Here is a 21,487-nt window from a genome sequence, read left to right as displayed (position 1 = left end):
GTTGTACGAGAGCGCAACTCATTGTAAACAAAAGGTACGATTACACTAGCCTATGACTCCCAGCCTAGAGTAGCCTGTCTGTCGCAAGGAAGGCGCGGTACTTTGAAACGCGGAAATATTTCCACTTGGCTCAATACCGATTCTTCTCAACATGCTAAATACCCAAACCATCCTAATGTAACCAGTTCCTTTAGACCACCCAGATAGCGTCTAGCTCCGTACAACCCGACAAGCCGAGATAATGCCCCATGAGTCCTAGACTGCAGTATTCCACCGTCAGCTGCCCACGTGCCAGCCCTTGTTCCGCAACACGACGGCGTACCAACAGAGTGCGATGGCCTTCGTCCTCTATTTAACTCTGGAGACTGCACGCAAGAGTTCCAACAAAATGAGGCACATCTATGATAGATGCGGATTCGCCCAGCAGTGATGTTTGGGAAATACTTGTGGGCCGACGGGAGTATCTGTTATGAAAAGTGGCTTGGTGGTCCCGTGGTGTGATTCTGTCCTGGCCAAATGCTGATGTGGAGAAACCAAATCGTGTTTTGCTCAAACGTGTTCTCCGCGAATAAATAAGGGTGAATGGGTTCTCTCCAGAATGTATACAAAGTTGCCCACCTTTGGTCTATGTGTTACCGCACCATCTCTCTTGTCGTTCTGTACTTGCCATTCGGCGCCCTCAATCTCACGCTTCTCCACGACATGCCACAGGTCACCTGGATGTGGGAAAGCTACACCTGGAGGTATGACGTCCTTTGCGGATGCATCCAGGAAATAGAAACGATCGTTAGAGTATGATAGAGAAATCCACCGCGCCCCGGGTTTCGCCACGAGCGCTAGATGCACAGTCATGACGGCCAAAGGATGAACAAGTTCCGGAGATTGGGCGGCATCCAAATCTAGGGGTTCATAGGATCGAAGTGCTACCGGGTACGGCGAAGGAACAAGGACGTCCTCTGCACAGGCAATGGAGTCGGATGTTGACTTGTCAACTATAACAGAGTAGGCAGCACGTTTGCATACGCGCATCAAAGACTTGTAGTCGAGCAGATCTACCGCGTCCCAGCGCATGCACGCGACATTGGCTCTCGGATCCTGGTATATCTCCTGTTCACGGATCTTGCCCACCTCAATGGCCACTTCCGAGTAGTCCAAATTGTGTATCTGTTGCGGGCTGTCTACATGGGCGCGCAAGTGATAGGATAGTAGCGACGTGCCGCAACCTATGTGGACAAGTTCAGGCTTGGGCGTGGGTGAAGCGTCTAAAGAATCGACAATGTAGGGATCCAGGGCATTGGGAGCCTCGAGCCATTCAAAGGGATCCGTGTTGGAAGCGAAGCGATCATTCCAGTAGGCCTGCGACCCGAAGGCAGGCGGTTGCTTGGACGGCATTGCTACCTAGGACACACTGGGGTCAATACTATTCTGCCATTAGTCGTCCTCTCTCCACTAACAGATAGAACGTAAGTGATGTAGACAACAAAGGTCCTGTATTTGCAGCCGAAGCGCGTGTATCCGCGCGATGTCAGTAAAAAGAAGCTTGTTGCGGTGAGGAAAGATGTGAGGAGGTGAGATGATGCCCAAACGATTAATTGTACCGTATGCGCCGGCCCGGGCTTTCTCCGGCACCTGAAGATCTTCATCCTATGATTCTGCGCAACCCCGAGACGACGACGAAGATCGCCATCACCACCCACAGCCATGGCCACGCTCCAATCGGTGACACGCTTTCTCCTTCCCCGGGGTCCTCTGCTCTTGCGACCCCAAGCCCGCGCCTTTCTCCCGCTGCCCTCACCCACAAGTGTCCGCCATGCCTCCATCACTCCCAAGGGCCTGTCAGAAGAGTTCCGGAGACGGCGAGAAGCACAGCAGCAAAGGGGAGCGCCCGTGATTCCACAGCCTGACAAGTACCGACCGCCATCACATAGCGCGCGACCCCCAAACCGCAATGTACAGAACAGAATCTATGGCCCGACCATCACCGAAGAAGACAAGAAGCGCATGGCACAGAAGAAATACCCAAACATGATGAGTCCAGAGGGCTCCTTCTCGCATTGGTTCTTCCACACTCGGGCAATTCACATATGGATAACATTTGTAACACTCCCTCTACCACCTACCCCACCTGACTCTCCAGACGTCCCCTCGTGCTAACCCCACCTTGTTCAACAGGGCATACTCATCTCCCTCGCCATAGCAGCATGGTACATGGACTTCATGGCCAAGACCATCTATGGCCACCTGGTCCCTACACGCAAAGACTTTTTCCGCCACCCCATCGAGTCAAGCTCGCGCTTCATCGAAGTCTACAAGATGCACATGGAACACATCTCGCAGCAGATCCAGCAGCAGAGGCTGAGGCAGGCTGAAGAGGTCGAGAAGAGGAAGCTGTACCGGTTGGAGAGAAAGAAGGAGGCTGAAGAGAGGGGCGAGGAGTATGTTGAAGACCCGAGGTATTATGTTGGTGAGGATGGCATCAGGAGGAGGAGGGTCAAGAAGTGGTTTGGTATCTGGGAGTGAGGTTATCCTTGGATGAATCAATGATGATCACAAAAAAGCATACCAGCGCCAGGTGTCGTGGCCAGGATCACGCCGCGTCATATATGAGGGCCGTGTAGGATATAGGTCATGGGCGATACCAAGCCGTAAGACGAGGGTGGCAGAGAAGGTCAAGAACCCAGTGTTCGAGCCCCATGTTTGACATAAAAATTTGGGCCATTGGTGTAACGAGACATGTACATGACAGTATGTATACTAGAGGTATTGATCCTATATGTTAACAGGAATGAGAAAGCAGGGACATCTCCAATCAGTTCAGCAACAACAATGCTGCGCATTCCAAAGTGGTACCCAGACTGCTATGGTAATCTCTCAATCTCGCCTCTCCTTTCGTCTTCCCTCCTACCAACCCAGATCTCATCATCCGGTGCCATACCCCTCTCTACTCCCTCCAGCCCGCACAACCCACCAACCTCCTCGGGTACCTCCCAACCCCTCATCTCTTGCGTCCTAGTCGCAAACATCATCATCAAGCCAGCCTCGGTATGCCAGCCGATATGGCAATGGAACGCCCATAGGCCTGGATTATCCGCCACAAATGATATCAGCAGCCACCCGTATGCTTCTACACTCGCCGTGTCCCTCCGCAGCGGATTCGTCAGATTGAGGTAGCTTCCAACATCGTCAGGTCCAAGAAGTGATGAAGGTGGGTACCCGTGTCCCTGAGCGAGAACGAAGAACTTGTAGCCATGGAGATGGAAAGGATGGTTTCCGTCATCGAGATTCTGAATGAGGATTGTTACGGTCCGCGTCGTTTGCGTCTGATAAATGAGTTGGTGCAACGAGTCAATCGTGTCCGTGTCTAGTATTCCCTCGTGGTCGCTAGACTCTACAGTCTGTGTCGAAAGTATCGTGTTTAAGATTGGCGAAGTTGCGTTTACGCGAAAAGAACTATCGTTCAAAAAGCCTCGCGAAAGTCTCCAATCTCGGATCTGGAATGAAGAGCGGAGGTAGAGGACGTGTTGGGTATCGATCTCTGGTGCTGGTATCGCGATGACAGGCTCCAAGGTCGACGTGTTCAGATCCCGACACTCGACATCGATGATCTCGGGCCAATCTTTACTCAGTGGTACAAGATCCTTCGTCTCACTATCCGTGGTAGGATAGTACAGTATACCCCTGACTTCTTCCTGCAACTCTGGCTCTTCATAGGCAAAACAGTGCGTCACCATCCTCGCACGCATCCAATACGCCTCCTTGTTGCTATCCTCGCTCGGTGGGGTAAGGATTATACTGTACCGCTGCGCAGGGTTGATGTTCAACCGATGAATCGACTGAGGCTGCACATCCGTGCCATCTACTTCCGTAACCTGGAATTCATGTTCATCGAATTGCACAGCAAATTCTGCAAAAGCCCCGACGTTGATAATGCGAAGTCGTGTATTGCTTGTGCGTGACAAGCTGAACACGGCGTTGCTAATGCCAGATGATGAACAGTTTCGGTTCGGTAAGTCGGTGCAGTTTCTCACGTTTCGTCCGTTGATCAAGGCAGATGGAGGAACGGGCTCATCGTTCTCACTGCCGGGTGAGAGGTACTGCATGAGTAGGTCGGAGGAAAGATCGTAGTAGTAGTCCGATAGCAGAACTACGCGGTCTTGTTCATACGGCATTTTCTGCAACTCCTTCTTCTCTTCTCCGCTCCGAGCGTGTATGATGAGTGGTCCAACGAGTCCATCTGATGCCTGCATGCTAACGTGAGAATGGTACCAATACGTTCCCGTCTGTCCTGTGACATTGAATCGGTATGTGAATGAATGACCTGGGGCAATTGGACATTGCGTAGCTCCCACTGTTCCGTCCATCCAGTTCGTGCCGTTCTGGTAAAGACCGTGCCAGTGGATAGAAGTGGCGTTGGTGGCTTGATTGCGGACATGGACAACAAGCTCGTCGCCTTCGTTGCACTCGATCAGAGGTCCAGGAAAGGTGCCGTTGATGAGTATCATAGGGCGATACACTCCGTCAGGATTGAGAATGTGGTCGGATACTACCCATGTGTACTCCCGGGTCGTAGGTGGAGCGTTGAAGTTCCAGCCTGAGGAGAGTATGTAGTCTTCTTCCGGTCGAAGTCTTGCAAGACTAGAGATAGTGGATGGCGAAGGAGTGCGCCCGCTGCTGGTTGATCCTCGAAGCACCAAGACAATTACTGTGCAAATGAGGAGAACAACAATGGTGGTGAATCTGATCCACCGCCGCCGGGGTTTGTGGTGCTGTGCGGTTTCGTGCTTATCGGCCCAGCGCGTTTCCCGACCATTTCTTGGGTCTTCACTATCGTCGTCTGTGGATGCATGTAGCAAGCCAACTTGCTCCTCGGGTTCACGCGCATTCGACTCGGTCATGTCTCTCATGCGAAAGCTCTGGTCCCGGCCCATCGCGGCTAGCTTCCACAGCCCTTCAATGACTCGACCAGTGCCAGGAGAGTGTTACACAGGGTGTTTGTAGCTGTAATATTTTCGACATTCGATGTCACTCCTATCCAACCCCCGATCGTCCCTGGATGTTGGCGTTGGCCGTCACTAACTGTCATCTCATCCAAAGATCTTTTGAACGCCATCGCCACCATCAGAACTGCTGCACGAGTGCAAGAGATCATCCCGCCACGCCGCGTTGCCTGCAGCGCGTGTTCATGTCCGGCGTCCGCGGGTCGTGCCATCCACCAGCGCAGATTTGCCGAGTTCAGCCTGGCCCAGGGTGTGTGTCCAATCGACTTCGCACGTTCATCTCGCGAACCCATCCAAAGCTTGTCCACCTTCCCGAAAAGCTTATCCTCCCGCAATCCAGTCCATCGATGTGCAAGGCACGTATTCCAATAGTGCGCACATGTGCAATACACATGTTGCAATTGGTGGAAATGTGGCGGTTTTGCTGCAGGTAACCTTCGTGTAATGTCCAGACCCCTTAGGTAGTAGCAAAAGCGGCACCGCATGACCCTGAAAGATGGGATGAAAAGCCCCGCTGACAGAAGCTATGCGTGTCTGTCTGCATACATTGCACTTGGGTGTCTTTTTGTTGTTTGGACGTTCTTTGGTAAGAAGGCATCGAAAAGTGCACCATCAACAACACTAACTGAATCAACAGTGCGGTAAAACCATCATGGTCACTCCCCTCGTTTTATCGCTAGCACTGCTGGCAAGCTTCAACCCCGTACAAGCCATAGTAAAAGGCAAAGCATTCGACCGTATTGCCATAATTTGGCTTGAAAATACCGACTACGACCTCGCAGCTGGGGACCCAAACCTAGCATGGCTCGCAAAGAAAGGCATCAGTCTTACAAACTACTTTGCTGTAACCCACCCTTCGATGCCCAACTACGCCGCAGCGATATCAGGCGACTACTACGGCGTCAACCACGATGACATGGTCGCCATCCCCTCCAATGTATCCACATTGGTGGACCTACTCGAAGACAAAGGTGTTAGCTGGGGCGAGTACCAGGAAGACATGCCATCGGTTGGCTTCCAGGGGAAATCCTACACGAATCCCAGAACGGGAGCCAACATGTACGTCCGCAAGCATAACCCAGCTGTGCTGTACGATTCAGTAGCGAAGAACACGGAAAGATTGGCCAAGACGAAGCCTTTGACCATGTTCAAGGAAGACATGGACAAGAACCAATTGCCGCAGTGGATGTTCATCACGCCTAACATGACAAGCGATGGTGAGTATCCCAAACGCACTGTGCATTCTTATGGGAATATACTCATCACGTACAGGACACGACACTACGGTGACAGTAGCAGGAACTTGGACGCGAAAGTTTCTCGAACCCCTCCTCACCAACAAGAACTTCATGAACAACACACTTGTCATGGTGACCTTCGATGAGAACCACACCTACGGCAAACAGAACCGCGTCGTAAGTATTCTTCTCGGAGATGCCGTGCCTACTAGCCTGGTCGGTACCACAGACAACGCCTATTACAACCACTACAGCGAGATCTCCACTGTAGAAGCAAACTGGGGTTTGCGCACACTCGGCCGTTGGGACGTAGGTGCCAACGTATTCAGATTCGTAGCTGCCAAGACTGGGGATACTGTGCGAGCGTGGTCTGGGAAGGTTCCTCTCAGCAACATGTACTTCAATGCGTCCTACGCTGGAAAATTGAGCAACAAGAATACGTCGGTTCCTTGGCCTGTACCAAACACCAATGCGGTATTTGCAGGAAGGAGTGTGTTGCCAGCTATTGCGGATACGTGGGGCAAGCAGGTCGGACAATCAGCGTATACGACTGCTTTGGAGATTCCGGATGGCATGCATCCAGAGGCCGAGTTTAAGTAAGGATATAATAAAATTCATTGAACTGTGAATGTCTTCTTGATCTCGTGGTCAATATCATACTGCCCATCGTCTGCGCGTCTCAGCCTCTACCTCACCCATGCTCTGAGCGTTCCGTCGCAACACAGCTCCAACGACTTGTATCCTGCATACATCCGCGTAGGCACCCTTTCCAATCTCCTCTGGCCACATGTCCGGATGCAGAATTGTGTATTCGGCAAGCTCTGCACCTTCTACTTGTTGGAGCTTCTCTAGGAAAGCATCATGGCCAGGGTCCGCTGTGGGTATTGCGACGCCAGTGTAGACCACAATGACGCCGGCCGAGGACAAGAGTTTCATCCCTTCTTCCACGATACGTATGGATATGTCCAGACCAAATCCGGCGCCACCATCGGCGTATATGGGCAGGTCTTTACCATCGGTGCTAGATGCGATATACGGCGGATTGCTTACAATGAGATCGACGCCGTAGTGCTTCATTTCCTTAGGCACGGCTGCATAAAGGTTCGACTCGGAAAAGCAAATCTTCACGCCAGCCAATTGTGCATTGATATTGCCCATGCTCAGCGCACGTGTATTCAGATCTAGCCCCAATGTCTTTGCCTGAGGATACGTCCTTGCCATGTGTATCGCGCCTGCACCCGACCCGCAGCAGACATCTATGATGCTACCAGGCGCTTGCGGAAGATGTCGCGTTATGTTTTGTAGAAACGAAACGAAGAGGTATGTATCCGGTCCGAAGAAGACGGAATCCGAGGACGCTGGGAAGGATGAGTGGATGTAATATGGCGATGCGGCGTCGGTTCCACGATTCGGGAGCTTGGGAAGGTAGAGGTTGGACACGCGGACAGTGGAGCGGTAGCTTCCGTCGTCACCCTGTGTGATTACAGAGGACTTGTGGAGGCTTTCGAAGACATCTTCAGGTATTATTGACCGTAGAGCTTCTCTGTCAAATTATTAGCATGGTAGCGGGAGAAATAGATGACATGTATCGCGTACCTGGTACATGGCAGGTTCCATCCAAAGAAATCGTGCGCGTTCTGGGCATCTTCTGTCGAAACATCGGAACGTCTCTTATTTAATACTCTGGCCTGTGTCTCTGGCGAAGGGCATACAAAGACATAATTCTCCTTGGTCAGATGTTTCGTGAGAGCCTGGTAGGCAGCCGTAGTGTCTGTCATGATCAAAGAAGTGCTACAAGTTTGGCTCCGCGGGTGGCTCCATTGCGCAACGCTTTCTGAGACACAGCCAACAGGTCTGGCTGTCAGGGCACATGACACCAAGAGTTGCGTGAGCCGCGGAACAAACGTAGAGGTAAGTGTGACGTTGTTGTTAGTAATACTAGCTCGGTAAGAGACATCGCCTATGTCGTGCTCGAGCCTTGGTATCCACAATCGGAGGCTGACCAGATGAGCGATACCAATCAATGCAAAGAGCCGTGCACTGTGCCTGTGCATCGCTTGCGTGGTAAAGAACAGAATGATGTCGTGAAGACGTTCGGTTCCACTCGCGTGGATCTCGCGAACTGTGGGGTACGCTTGGCCTAGCTGAAAGCAGTCTAGTCTTAGATCTCGTCTCATGAATCGCCCCCTGAGCGATGACTTTGACATTTCAGGTACCGACCATGTACGCGTGCATCGTCAGCATGATTCACCGCCTATGCTCACGCGGGTGTGGCTGCTTTGCCACGACTGCGCTAATGATGGTCAAAACGGCTGCGCTCCCAAATGGTTGAACATGGGCACGTAGAACGGTCTGCACCAAACGGACATTACTATTTCTCCCATCATGTTCATCCTACCGACAACCACAGCGATATTGATCGCGTTTCTTGCGATTATCGCATATAGCGAAGTTAAGAATCGCCTCGCGAAAGGCCGGTCAAGAAGGAAAGATCTCGAAACTCCAGGTAGTCCAACAATACCCGCCTCAAACGACATCAAACCAACACTGCAAGATGCGAACTTGGAAAAGGGTCCTGGTTTCAGGACGACACAGCCGATTGACGAAGAGCTAGAGAGATACAAACAAATTTACTACAAACTACATCATCTCGAGAACCACTCCGAAATTTTACCAGAGTGCCGCGAGCTCCTTCTCAGTTTACTCTCCTCAACTATTACCGACGCAGTCAAAGAACCCAGAAGCGGCATCCTCTCCGTGGGGAGATTCTCACGCGACGGACTAGAGCAATTCCTCAAAGTCAAAGATGTCAACGTCACTAACCAGTGGGAGGAGTATCTTTCGCGCCGAAGAGCTGGGGGAGCTCGAGAGATGTTTGCCAACGAGGAGGAGTCAAAGTGGTGGCTCAAGCAAGCAGCGCCCGTCAAATACGTCGATGGTGCATGGCTTGGACACATCAACAAAATTACCACACCATTCCAGTACCGTCGAATTACCAAGAATGCATGGCAGGTCATGTCTGAAGAGCTTGGCGATGGCGATCTTGCAAAGAACCACGTACATGTGTATCGAGAATTGATGGAAGATATCGCCGCCGGACTTCCTGCCGCCGATGCGGAGGATTTTATCAATTCTCGCCATGGATTGACAGAAACACGCTGCTGGAAAGCTGCCATGGCACAGCTTAACATCTCCTTGTTCTCTCACGATTTTCTTCCCGAGTCTTTGGGCTTCAACATGGCTTACGAGAGTCTGCCACTTCACTTGCTGAAAACTGTCAAAGAGCTTCGCGAACTTCGGCTAAACCCATACTATTTCGAACTCCACATCTCCATCGACAATGCCGATTCCGGTCACGCTGCTATGGCAATGGCTGCCGTCACCAACTACATCGAGTTAGTAGCCGAGAAGGAAGGCGAGGAAGCTGCAGATATTGTGTGGAAACGCGTGCAGGCTGGCTACATCCTCGCTGAGGGCTTGCCTACAACCCCAGAAAGTCCGTCACTAAAGACCCAGCCTGAAGAACCCTTTCCTCACACCAATACTGAGGCGGCGCTGATCGAAATATTTGCCGCAAAAAGCTTCGTCGCCCATAAGATCCATTGTAACAGCCGTCTCAAGATTGGACGCCGTTCTTTAGTGGATTGGCTGGAGCCGGAAGCTTTCAAAAATGCACAGTGGCAAAGAGAATTCCTACAGGACCTTAGCAACTGTAAACCTTGGGTAGTCAAGGGTAACAGCGAAAAGAGCAGATTGGTGAAAGAGTTGTCCTGGGAAGGCAAGATGTTTGGAAGTTTCACCGAGAAGGAGGTGGAAATCGTGAAAGCGTGGATAGACCAGCTTGGCTGGCCTATGGAGGGTCCAAGGTCAGACCCAAGCGCATATTACGAGTTTACAGGACGATCTCCTAGTCCTCCACTGGAGTCGATGACACAGCATTTGGACATCCTTGTCAACTACCCAGTCCTTGCGACACCCGAACCAAGTAACCCATTCACAGTCACCGATGCGAGCGATATGGACATCGAAGACACGCCCACTCTTGATCTGAGTAGGATTGACATCTCGAATTTCCTCCCTTTGTGGCTCACTTCACCTACTCTACTCGAAACGCTCCCTGCCGTACCCGTGCGAGCTGCCGATGAATTCGGCTCCGCCATCGTACGCGTACTGCGCGCTCAGACTGGATTTAGTGCCGAAGGCCCCGGCGTAGCCGGTATGGATGAGGTTCACCGTACGGACGACGGTCAAGCTATCGGCCTGGTCGAGCTTGGTCTGGAAATGTGCCGTCGTGGAGGCATGCGGACGCCCTCGAGCTTGAAGGAAGCAGTTGCTATGGGTAATGATGAATCAGTTTCGTTCTCGCAGTGGATGATTTGGATGGGTATGCGGTGGCTGACTCATCGGGATCTGCTTGTGGGTATGACTTGGGCGTTTATGAATATGCATGAAGCGATGGCTAGAGGTCAGGGAGATATGGCGTTATTGAGTGAGGAGAGTGGGTGTGTGCTGCAAGAGATCGCCATCAGGGAAAGAAAAGGCTTGGAAGTTTGCAAAGAAGAGATATATCGTGATCAAGAACGTAAGCGGGAGTTTTGCAAGGGACTTTGCATAGCGAGAAGAGCGATTCAAGCATGTTTCACGAATTAGCCATTATAGATGGAATTAGACATCGAAAGATGCCTCAAAGATTTATTTGTTGCTAAAAAGAACCTCTGTGTCAAAGGAAAGAAGAGAAATCAAACTGGCCACCTATGTACATCGTCCAGCTCAAATTTATGTACAATGAAAGACTTTCAGCAAGTCAAGGAGTCTCACTCTACTTCTTGAGGGTAAGGAGACCGGGCCTGTAGGGGAGACGATCATAGTCACCACCGGAGTTGGGGTTGCGGCCTTGGTACAACAACTGCAGGTTGCAAGGGTCGACAGTCATGGTCTGGTCGTTGGTAACTTTGACCAAGTCACCGTGGGAGATGTCGTTGGTCCAGGTGGCACCGCTGTTGGCCTTTCCAGCGAAGGGGTTGCTCTCAGTAGCAGCGTTGGGAGTCCAGTTGCCGCCGAGGCTGGAGGCAGTGAAAGAGCGGAAGTAACGTCCCTGAGAGCCGACGGCCTCAACAATCATGAGGTACTTGGCGGTGGTTCCTCCCTTGACGGTGTAGACCTGGACAGCCTCGAAGAGGTTGTTCTGGCTGTCGCTCATGACGACGGTGGACGCGGTGCCGAAATCGCCCGGGAAGTTACCAATGGGCATGCTGGCGCGGTAGATCTTGCCATTGTCGCCCGCGAAGAACAGGTACATGTTCTTATCGTCGCCAATGACGGTCTGGTCAATCGGGCCAGTGCTTGAGCCAGTGATCTTACCGGAGAAGAGAGGCTTAGCCGCACTCCAACCGTTGGCGTTGGTAGGGTCGGAGGAGGTCTTGTAGGAGAAAGCAGTAGGTCCCCACTGGTAGGCGATGACCCAGGTGTTCTTGGGCTTGAAGTAGAAGAGGGTAGGGGCGACGAGACCCTGGTTCATGGCGTTTTGGGGAGCAGATGCCAACTCATTGAAATTGGAGACAAGACCGAAGTTCATGGAACCGTAGCTGCTGCCAGTGTCATGGTTGGTGGCGTATACGAGGTGCTTGCCGTTGACCATCTGGGTGGTGAAGTCCTTGAGGTTAGCCCATCCTGCCTTGGGCTGAGCAAGCGCATTGGAAGAAGTCCACTTGTAGCTGGTGGGAAGCTGGCAGCTCTGGGCTGAAGCAGTCGATGCCAAGAAGGCAATCGCAGCAGCGGGAAGGCTGAGGTCGGTAGGAGTGAAACGCATGGTTGCTGATGTGAGGGAAGAGAAGCTTGTGTTGTTTGGAAGAGAAGCTTAGCTGTGTGGAGTGAGGTCTTGGAGATGGATATCGACAGGATACTTATATGTTTAAACCAGCATCAGCCTGACCAACCATATCTACAAGGCACTGTCACGCCGTCTCCACTCTATGAATCAACCCACTGTCTCGACCGTTCACATTGGCCTCGGTACCATAGCTCGTCCTAGCATTGGGAATTGATCGTCCATGCCATGCGACCGTCCGGAGCCTGGTATATTGTCCCGTTGTTGTGAATATATTAATGACATGATGTTTCAAGGGATTTTAGGTACAGGCACGGACACCAATTCTCCGTAATGCGGGGAGTACCCGGCAAAGGGGTGCTATGCCGCACAAGAAGCCCGGCTGGGGAAGACTTGCCAAGTCGCTATGGGTATATGTTTGAATCCTACGAAGGCTTGTGCGGCAACTAATGGTATAATCGCTCGGGATAGTAGCTCTATTTCAACGTCAATTCATCCTCTGCTGTAGATGGAGTGATTGCATCTGGTAGTTTTTATGTTTCAACAACTCGCTGTCGCAGCAGGGTGGACTGATGCATTGGTTGCTGGAAACAAATTTCGGCGATATTCCCTGAACGGCGAGTGGTAGTGAGGTTTGTGATACAGAAACTCCCACCGGGTGTTTACCAGAATCCACCATTTCGACCCCTTAAGGTTTAGTGCCCGCTATGTTCATATGTCAAAACGCTTTGAAACACCCGGTGGCCGGATTCTAGAGCAGATTCGACAGGAGTGAGAGTGGCGCAAATGTGTTAGCGGTAGAAATACCAATGTTTAGACGACCGCGAGTAGTGAAGGCGCGATCCTCGCGAACTTGAAGCTGATATTGTTTGTACTGCAGCGCATTGATACCCATAGTTGTGAGATTGCTAGTACGTCAATTGCAATGGATCTCTGTTTCGTTTCTCGTCTGCTTTGCCCAGTAGAAGACATCAACCAGTTCCGCACCGCCCTGGAGTAGGTAAGTGGTCTCGACCACGCATAGACCACGAATTTTATTGTCCGATTGTATATTCTAGAAGGACGGGACATGGTCGGCGAATAGACCTACCACAGACGCCTACCGCAATTCATCCAAGATTCGTGTGGAGACAAAATGGTAGGGCTGGTTTCTCAATCGACTCGTGGAACTTCTCCGCCCGCTGACATGATGGGTGACGAAAGGGGCGCCGCCGAGCACTGTTCTCAGCCACGTCAACCAAGACCGTTGCCGAGCAGCCAAAGTTAACCGCCTACCTACTCCAGGTGACCTCGGGACCTACTCAAACTGGTGTAGTGGTGACGCTTGAAAGCTGAGCGCAATCTGCAGTGTGAGGAGTTGAATCTGGTATAGATTGGACAAATATGATCTCATACGCAGTTCAAACACACAAAGTGAGCATTCGGACGATTAGAAGGGATTGCTGCCATGTGAAGATGTTTCCACATAAACAAGTAACGTTCACTTGTAAGAACAAAGAACCGAGTCGATAATATCGGCCGGGATCCCTTCCTAACCCACTTTACCCCATACCAAGCCTTGTAAAGCTGGACGGGAAACTGGGCGTCGAAGACGCTAAACATTTCCCGAGACTGCCGGAGAAGTTCCCAAGACGACTAGTAGCACGTATAAGGCGCGCATGCCCCCCCCCCCATGGGGCAGTAAGAAATATTGTTGGCGGTGTATGCGTTGGTCATGTCATCTAGTTTCTGCTCAGCGTGTGACGTCTTCTGATGATTGACTGGTACACACACTGGTTGTTGAGTTCTTTTCGAGGTCAGCGATAGATCCTTGACGAAGAATCCAAAGAAGGTAGCGTATCGGACAATACTCTTGAGCACCAGCACATATTGGTTCAGAGCACCAAGTTCCAAGGAGGATCTGGCTGTCGTAAGGCTGAATTGAGCGGTAGAGGACCATAATCTGCCCCATGCGGATTGAAAGTACAGATATCAAGGGTCAAATATTACTATATCGCTGAGTAAGAACGTCGTGGTTGAGGTAGCACTTGCCTTGAGTATAATGGTGTTGTGTTGTGGACGAGGCGAGAGCATATTCAGCCACTGCTCATTCGAAGAAACATGCTTTGCATCTTCATGCACTCGGTAGTATGAACCATCTTGATCTCGTACTTTTGTGCTGCGAGATCCTTGACTGAACGCCACATATCACGAATTTTGATCGGCATGGCCATCGTATTGCAAGCACGCACAACCGAAAAATATGTGTTGCAGGCGTCGTAAGATCGTCAATCCAGCTATATGAGCAAATTTCTCTCTGCCAGCTACTCCTGTCTATAGTAAATCGGCCATGATCATAGAACGAAATAGTCGGCAGGTACTATCATTACCTGAGCATTGCAGGTGCACTGAAAACAACCAAATGCATCTGTCCGGTATACTACGTTTTTCCAGGGTACTCTCAAATCCACATGTATCCCAAAGCCTGGGTTGTCAATCCGCAGGTGCTTTTGGGAACGTTGCAAGGTATAGATGCTGTCCGTATTAACCATGTGTAAGGTCTTCATGCTAGTCGTGCGCTATTCTTCCATGCGAGTCCGAATTCGTTGAAGGTGGTCGCGTGTATACTGCAAATTTATCAGTGGGGAGAAACCGGCAGGAATGGAAACACGTACTCGTGTTAATCATTCATTTCGTGGTCCATTGACGTTATGGCAGCTACCCAAACACTTGCTTGTGCGTCACCATGACTCTCGGGTAGCTAGTCCGCATCTTGTAGATGGCATCGGAAGCCTGGACGCAATCAAAGATACACGCCATCGTCTGCCTCACGCGCAGATGCATCACCGTTCCTATGCTCTTCCGCCGCTGTACCGTTTGTCGCCGTAGCCGCATGGCCATTCACCGCAGCACCATCAACCTTCCCCTCTTCCTTCGGTCTCCATGGTAGGCCCCTCACGTCCTTGACCTCGTTCTTGATTGCCTCTCTCCTCTCCTCAAACCTCTTTATAACCTGCTTGTTCTCCAGTAGTGCCTCGTAGCAGTCGCGGTCATCGTTCTCGCGCGCAAACTCCTCGAGCTGCTTGTTGCTGGACTCAAGGTGGGTGAGTTGGTTGGTGAGCTCGGAGTATTTGGCGTAAAGCGATTCGACGGAGAGGTCTTCGAGAGCCTTGGAGAAGCGCGTGAAGGTTATCGGAGCGGCGTCGGCGGACATGATTGAACCGTGTTCAGCGTGTCGGATCAAATACAGATGCTTTTGTATCCGGGGGTAGTGCCAACAATGCCGAGTAGGTTGTAAAGTTGAGAGCGTGCAAGGCTGGGTGGGGTGGATTATGGCGGAAATCAGTAAGCAAGACGCGTTGGAGGGCTTTGAGTTGGCGGGGTAGCTCGATAGCTTGCCCCGCCGCCGTCACGCGTTAACGACAGGCTGGCGCCTAGCATGACCCCACTGGCAGGATTGTGTGAAGCTCTATCATTGCCATGTCTCAATGTCTGACATAGATATGTAGCTATATTGTTAAAATTCACGAGTTTGTCAAAACAGCCTAAAACAGCTCAGCAGCTGCGAGTCTTGGCACTTTGGCGGGCATGTCTTCCTCCCTCCTAGAGTACCGAACTCTCACTAACATGCCATTCAGAGTGGTTAACGCGCTGGCCTGCTAGTCCTTCATTGGAAAGTTAGCCAGTTCCTTCGGGAGCGTGTGTTCGAATCACACAGGTGTCGCACGAAAATTCTTTTTGCCCATGTAGGACACCTGAGGTCCACACATCACACATCCAGAAATTCTTTTTGCCAACCTCAACCACATATCTCATGTGCGCGAGTCTCCACAAAGTCTAATTAATGTCTTTGCAGCATCTCTTATCCCTGTGCTACTTTTTGATATGATGTGGTGTGTGGCGCGGAATTCACGAGCGGCTTGTACACATGGTTTGTCTATGTCCAGTGCTTTGGTACTACTGCTACTAACGCTAAACTATCTTCCAGGGTTCATGCCGGGCATCAGATCTGGCTTGTCGAGAACCATACCCCGGAGCAAGGTCCACTGCCTCAGACCCTCCCAGTCGTCACCCTCTTCATCACCTCGCCTCCATTCTTCCTTGAAACCCCATGCGCAGGCTATGCGGTCCAAGGCCGCCCGCTCATCCTCCTTCATGTATCGATCGAGCAGTGGAACACCAGGTCGCCAGACCACTCGGTCGTGGTGGTCGTTGTATGTCGTCAAGGCGACGAATCCGAGCGTTCCCGTGCACAAAACATACGTGCTCATGCCCATGAAAGTGTAAATCTTGAACGTCCGAGGGTCGATAAAGTTGCTGTACACGGACAATTCCTGGGCGATCATGTAGAGAGCAAATGGGGTGATAGCCATCAAGACAGCGGGGAACCCCATCTTTGTGATCATGCGATTCCGCACCCATGCAGGGGCGCGGTACGTGTGGTCCACAATACTCAGGGCCAAAGCCATGTCTTTCGCGTCAATTGCCGCCGTAAGCGCTGCGTCGGCGATATCGGCTGGGACGGCTTGCTTTGCTGACTTAGGAGAGGGGTATGAGTACTTGGGAGGCGAGGAACCTTCGACAGGAACCGGCTTGTGCGCGTAAAGGTAGAGCGCTTCTGGAATGGTCTCGGGTCGGGCGAGAAGCCGTTGTAGGTGGACGTAAACCGAGAGGACGTTTGGTGATAAGAAGACTTTCTCGTGTCTGAGAAGGTCCTCCGCGAGCTTCGAGAGATATGCTGGCGAGGGTAACGCGTCCAGTCCTAAAGGTTTCGGATTCTTTCTCACTTCCGTGTTCGACTTGTCTTCACCATCCAGTCCAGAAAGTATAGCCCCAGCACTACTTTGCCTGAGTGGCGCCTTCGTTGCTGGAGGCTGTCTTGACCGTATCGCGATCGCTTCCTCTGCAACGTAATTCAGTCCTAGAAATGCTTCTACGATGACCTCCTCCTTCTCGACTTTGGGTGAAATATATATATCTTGTATCAGAGCCTCTACGTGGGCAAGTTTGGTGTTCAACGACGCTATTCTCTCCGAAGTTTGTCGTCCGCCATCTCCGCTGTTGTCCACGACTGCTGCTTTCCGAGTTGTCGTCGTGATGCCTTGTGGGCGGGCTGCAGACGTGTTGCGATATGCATTCGGGGCTGACGCGGTTTGTCGTGGGATCGAAGGCGCGCGGAACGATGTGGACAGGAAAGTTCGGCGACTTCCAGGCTGTTGTAGCAGATGGCTGCACAGTGTGCATACCGACCGCGACTGAGCGCGCGCGGGCAGGCTGCCGGGCTTCATTTGTGCTTGTTGAATTGGCTGAGGTCCGACGGTCGGTCTCGCGATTCGATGTTTGGCGATGCCTCTCGTGCAGTCGACAAGTGCGAAACGGGTTTAGTGCGGCTCGGCACATCTCCCCCACCAACTCTCACCATTTATCTTCTGTTCAACTTTGACTTTGTAATTTTGCATTCATTGTCCTCAGGCACTTTAAATGTCGGCACCTCGCACATCGCAACTCATCTCAAGGATATAGTACGGCACTATGAAGCGCAGAAGAGAACTTATCACCAACGAATCTTAGCCGCTGATATCTTCGTGCAACTCGTTGGTACTATCATTCCCTCTATGCCTTCTTCTAGAGTACACAAACGATACTATCGAGCTTCTTTCATTCCCTGTGCTCACTGCCACGAAAAACGAGTGTCATTCTCGACACCCTGAGCTATTCCGCGCTACATGGTCCAAGGGGAGCCTTGGGTAGAGTCCGCTGTGCTGAGTGTACATACAGTGACGATTCATAGACTCCAGGTGATAGAGTGAAACGTCTTGGCCGCCTAAATATTACATGCATCCAGTGTACTATTGTGATTCTGGGCGAAGACGAATACGCATTATCACTTCGCTGATCTACTGACCTGAGACCTTGCCACATGACGCGAAGGTATGCGCCACACTGCTCCGCCAATCGCAGCGGACTCAGCTTACGCCTGCGAAAACGCTCGACCTATCTCGTGTCGGTTACGCCTCTGATCTCAGGCTGCCGACAGCTGTGCTGCCTAGCAGCTGATAAAATCAGCATCGACTCGCAGCGCGAGGCCGCCGCGTTTTGCATCACACATCCGGCAAAGCAGATAAAGGCGGTTTGACCACTCCTCCGAAATATTACATTCTTTCTGTCACACAGAGTTGATGCTCCAGCATACACCTGCTATCTGGCTGAGATGAGTGTGAAGACTACATCGAGTTTACGCCAAGCTGCAAGCGTGTTTCCGGCGGACGACGACTGCCCCGACAATGACGACTCCATCGTGGGCAGCGACCTCGACAATTCCATGACCGAAGATTCAAACGAAGCTCCGACTCCAGGTTCAACGATAGCAGAACAAACAGGACATGAAGAAGTGATGGATACATACATGGAAACTCGACGTCCGCCATCGAGCCACGATCGTTTCCACAATGCGATCGAACGCAGAGACTCCGATAGCGTGAAAGAGAGGCCAGGTTATGGCGCAAACGTCGAAAGTTTCGCAAATGAGAAAGGATGGGAACTCGTTGACGCGATCCGCAAGCATCAGATTGACACGATAGCACTTTTGCTGAAAAGAGGAGTCGATATGAACTTCCGTGTCATCGGGCTGCCTCTGATATTCTATGCAGTCACACAGAAACACCACGCACCTCAGATCATTCAACTTCTCCTTGATCACGGCGCCAACCTCGAGGAAACTAGCGGGCCGACTTACGTGACTGGTGAGGACGACATAAACGCTTTGCATTGGGCTGCTGGGAAAGGTATGATACACGCTGTTGATTTTCTGATCAGTAAAGGCGTGAAAGTCAGCGGGGCCTGCTCGAATGGGAAAACGCCTCTCATCTTTGCGGCAGAGCGAGGACATCTTGTGGTCGTCAAGCTACTGCTTGCAAAAGGAGCACAGCTGCATGAAAGAAGTGCGAACGGTGGTTCTGCTTTGATGTGGGCAGCGAGCCACGGGCAGTATGAAGTCGTTGATTATTTGCTGAGCCAGGGATCCGGAGTCGATGATTGTAGTCAAGATGGTTTGAGTGAGTCTCAACACTTGGGAAGAACTCATGCACAGAAACTGATACCAGCAGGCTGCCTGTCCGTGGCCAGCATGTCGGGTCATTTGGCAGTTGTAGAATTACTGATCAAGAAGGGCGCGAACGTCAACACAAGGAGTGTGTCGCCGAAAGACTGGACTCCGGCAATATTCGCGGCAGAGGCGGGCCATACCGAAGTACTACAGGCTTTGCTATCACATGGAGCAGACCCCAATGTCTCCACTGGTGATGGCGACACTATCCTCGAACTAGTCATGGAGAGGGGCCTCCTGGCTGTTGCCAAGGTCCTCTTAGAAGCTGTTGGTGGACCCGGATACCCGAAGGACAGTGTCGCACTCCAGATAGCAACTGCACAATCCGAGAAAACGGTGAAGTCCTTGATGAACACCGCCTCTATCATGTTTCGGTATATTGATCCCAAACACACAGGATCTGAGCGGCAGGATTGGATTCAATGGGTCTTGGATCAAGGCGGCGAGCTCGTTAGGTCACAGGCTACGATCCATATGCTACACGCCGCACTGGCATATGAGGATACTGAAATCACTGCACAGTTACTTGAATTAGGAGTGGATCCGAGTACAGTCTTCTCCACTGGATACACGCCGCTCACAATCGCAGTCCTCAAGCACAACTTGAAACTCATCGAAATACTCCTTGAAGCAGGCGCTGATCCAGCTCAGCTCTCGCGGGATGCCTCAGACCTCGAATTTACGCCACTACATCAAGCGATAATCAACTGGGGAAATTACAACACGAAAGGGACGTCCGTCGTCAAAGTCTTGCTAGCGAGTGGCCGATGCACAGTGATGGAAGGGCAGAATGCTCAATCCAGCGCTTTCGCTCGTGTAGTACGCAGATTTGACCGTTGCGACGACGAAGTCGCCCTGGAGGCCACAAACATAGTCCGCCAAATGCTTGGTTCCACGAACGTGAACGAAGATCGATCTGAGGACGGGTCTACCATGATGCACGTTGCTGTCCATTACAAGCAAAAGAGTTTGGTAGATCAACTCCGAAGAGCCGGGGCCGACATTGACGCAAAGGACAATGATGGCAATACACCTTTTCTTATAGCATGCCGGGGCGACGTCGAGCTGGTCAACTTCCTGGCTACGCGCTGTGCAGATGTAACCGCCATAGACAACCATGGCCACGGGGCTCTGCATGTCGCTGCTGCTTATGGGAAAACTGACGTGATTGAGTTCCTCCTCGACCTAAACGTCGCTGATGAGCAACCACTGATGGACCTCAATCTTTGCGATTTCGCCGGTCATACGCCTTTGATCGCCGCGATATTGGCGGGTCATGAAGACGCAGCCTTGTATCTGCTCGAACGGGGAGCGAGCACCTCTTCTCTTACGAGAGACAAAGGACGATCTGCGCTACATTACGCAGCAGAAATGGGAATGCAGCATGTGGTCGAAAAGATATCAGCACAAGGCTGGAGCCACATTATCGATGTACAAGACAAAAAGGGCTACACACCTCTTGCACTTGCGTGCATGGCACCTTCTCCAACAGTTGTATCCGTCCTTCTCTCTCCGTCTGTCATCCATCCTGCTAACGACCATTCTCCACATCGACCTAGCGCGAACGTCAACATCGCAAATCGCATAACAGGTGACAGTGCTCTACATATTGCGCTCAAACGGCCTCTGCACATGTCGCGCATGGACGACAGATACAGCCACCCAGCTCTCGACCTGCTCAATGATGAATGCGTGGACGTCACAGCCCGTGACGCTAATGGCCGTACACCGCTTCATCTCGCAGCCGAGTTCCACAGCGTCTGTGCAACAAAACTCCTCTTATCCAAGGGCGCATCTCCACACTGCAAGGATGGGAAGGGGCGAACGCCACTGTGTTTGTGCTCAAACCCTAATATTGCGCAAGTACTCATCGATCACGGTGCGAATGTCAACCACGGTGATGAGAATGGGTGGACACCATTGCATCACGCTGTATCGAGGTGTTGGGTCAAAGCTTTTGCGGTGCTGAGTCGAGCGGGGGCTGATATGGAAGCGAGAACGCGAGATGATGGCTTGAGCGTGAAGGAACGATTGGACAAGTTTGGTAGGTGGGAGGATTGGGTGAATTTGGAGTGGCAGTATATGTGCGACGACGCAGAGAGAGAGAAAATTAGGGAATTCGATATGAGGGCGGGATATGAGTAATTGGGAATATGTGTCAAACACAATTTGGAACTAGGGCACCCCCTGAAGCGTCTGTCTTATGAGCTCATGTTGTATACGGACCCGCAACTACCGTCCGAAAGTAATTGATCTTGATGTTAGCACATGCAATGATGACAAAGCCATGCTGAATGCATCGAAACCTACCAGAAACACTTCACCATGATAACCTCCGGTA

The 21,487-nt window shown here is 51.6% G+C and overlaps 10 protein-coding genes across 10 annotated transcripts; 4 read left to right on the top strand and 6 right to left on the bottom strand.

Annotated features, from left to right (window-relative positions):
- Positions 1–549: 549 nt before the first annotated feature.
- On the bottom strand, positions 550–1,643 carry ACET3X_009589 (uncharacterized protein; the record flags this gene model as incomplete). The annotated part of the gene is made up of 2 exons (XM_069456248.1): positions 550–1,398; positions 1,455–1,643. The coding sequence occupies 2 exons, from the start codon at positions 1,641–1,643 to the stop codon at positions 550–552; spliced, it is 1,038 nt and encodes a 345-aa protein (XP_069302422.1).
- A 58-nt stretch (positions 1,644–1,701) lies between these two features.
- Positions 1,702–2,520, top strand: ACET3X_009588 (uncharacterized protein; the record flags this gene model as incomplete). The annotated part of the gene is made up of 2 exons (XM_069456246.1): positions 1,702–2,097; positions 2,173–2,520. 2 exons carry the CDS (start codon positions 1,702–1,704, stop codon positions 2,518–2,520), a joined length of 744 nt encoding a protein of 247 aa, XP_069302421.1.
- A 338-nt stretch (positions 2,521–2,858) lies between these two features.
- On the bottom strand, positions 2,859–4,502 carry ACET3X_009587 (uncharacterized protein; the record flags this gene model as incomplete). The annotated part of the gene is made up of 1 exon (XM_069456245.1): positions 2,859–4,502. One exon carries the CDS (start codon positions 4,500–4,502, stop codon positions 2,859–2,861), a length of 1,644 nt encoding a protein of 547 aa, XP_069302420.1.
- Positions 4,503–5,523: 1,021 nt separating this feature from the next.
- ACET3X_009586 (uncharacterized protein) lies at positions 5,524–6,835 on the top strand (the record flags this gene model as incomplete). The annotated part of the gene is made up of 3 exons (XM_069456244.1): positions 5,524–5,583; positions 5,635–6,214; positions 6,270–6,835. The coding sequence occupies 3 exons, from the start codon at positions 5,524–5,526 to the stop codon at positions 6,833–6,835; spliced, it is 1,206 nt and encodes a 401-aa protein (XP_069302419.1).
- Positions 6,836–6,889: 54 nt separating this feature from the next.
- ACET3X_009585 (uncharacterized protein) lies at positions 6,890–8,013 on the bottom strand (the record flags this gene model as incomplete). Its single annotated transcript, XM_069456243.1, has 2 exons — positions 6,890–7,778; positions 7,832–8,013. 2 exons carry the CDS (start codon positions 8,011–8,013, stop codon positions 6,890–6,892), a joined length of 1,071 nt encoding a protein of 356 aa, XP_069302418.1.
- A 607-nt stretch (positions 8,014–8,620) lies between these two features.
- ACET3X_009584 (uncharacterized protein) lies at positions 8,621–10,728 on the top strand (the record flags this gene model as incomplete). The annotated part of the gene is made up of 2 exons (XM_069456242.1): positions 8,621–10,655; positions 10,706–10,728. The coding sequence occupies 2 exons, from the start codon at positions 8,621–8,623 to the stop codon at positions 10,726–10,728; spliced, it is 2,058 nt and encodes a 685-aa protein (XP_069302417.1).
- A 326-nt stretch (positions 10,729–11,054) lies between these two features.
- Positions 11,055–12,044, bottom strand: ACET3X_009583 (uncharacterized protein; the record flags this gene model as incomplete). Its single annotated transcript, XM_069456241.1, has 1 exon — positions 11,055–12,044. The coding sequence occupies one exon, from the start codon at positions 12,042–12,044 to the stop codon at positions 11,055–11,057; it is 990 nt and encodes a 329-aa protein (XP_069302416.1).
- A 1,057-nt stretch (positions 12,045–13,101) lies between these two features.
- Positions 13,102–15,398, bottom strand: ACET3X_009582 (uncharacterized protein). The gene is made up of 3 exons (XM_069456240.1): positions 14,717–15,398; positions 13,834–14,668; positions 13,102–13,783 (listed from the first exon to the last, which is right to left on the bottom strand). The coding sequence occupies exon 1, from the start codon at positions 15,253–15,255 to the stop codon at positions 14,845–14,847; it is 411 nt and encodes a 136-aa protein (XP_069302415.1). The 5' UTR covers positions 15,256–15,398; the 3' UTR covers positions 13,102–13,783; positions 13,834–14,668; positions 14,717–14,844.
- Positions 15,399–15,982: 584 nt separating this feature from the next.
- On the bottom strand, positions 15,983–17,360 carry ACET3X_009581 (uncharacterized protein). The gene has a single exon (XM_069456239.1). It carries the CDS (start codon positions 17,327–17,329, stop codon positions 16,019–16,021), a length of 1,311 nt encoding a protein of 436 aa, XP_069302414.1. The 5' UTR covers positions 17,330–17,360; the 3' UTR covers positions 15,983–16,018.
- A 768-nt stretch (positions 17,361–18,128) lies between these two features.
- Positions 18,129–21,379, top strand: ACET3X_009580 (uncharacterized protein). The gene is made up of 2 exons (XM_069456238.1): positions 18,129–19,096; positions 19,148–21,379. Exons 1-2 carry the CDS (start codon positions 18,253–18,255, stop codon positions 21,289–21,291), a joined length of 2,988 nt encoding a protein of 995 aa, XP_069302413.1. The 5' UTR covers positions 18,129–18,252; the 3' UTR covers positions 21,292–21,379.
- Positions 21,380–21,487: the final 108 nt, after the last annotated feature.

The sequence above is a fragment of the Alternaria dauci genome, chromosome 10 (genome assembly GCF_042100115.1).
Source record: "Alternaria dauci strain A2016 chromosome 10, whole genome shotgun sequence".
Classification (NCBI taxonomy): domain Eukaryota; kingdom Fungi; phylum Ascomycota; class Dothideomycetes; order Pleosporales; family Pleosporaceae; genus Alternaria; species Alternaria dauci.
This window is presented reverse-complemented; position numbering and strand designations above follow the sequence as displayed.

Coding starts and splice junctions, on each gene's coding strand:
- ACET3X_009582 (XM_069456240.1), bottom strand. CDS start 15,255: ATGTCCGCCGACGCCGCTCCGATAACCTTCACGCGCTTCTCCAAGGCT.
- ACET3X_009581 (XM_069456239.1), bottom strand. CDS start 17,329: ATGAAGCCCGGCAGCCTGCCCGCGCGCGCTCAGTCGCGGTCGGTATGC.
- ACET3X_009580 (XM_069456238.1), top strand. CDS start 18,253: ATGAGTGTGAAGACTACATCGAGTTTACGCCAAGCTGCAAGCGTGTTT. Junction 19,097..19,147: donor TTGTAGTCAAGATGGTTTGA/GTGAGTCTCAAC, acceptor TGATACCAGCAG/GCTGCCTGTCCGTGGCCAGC.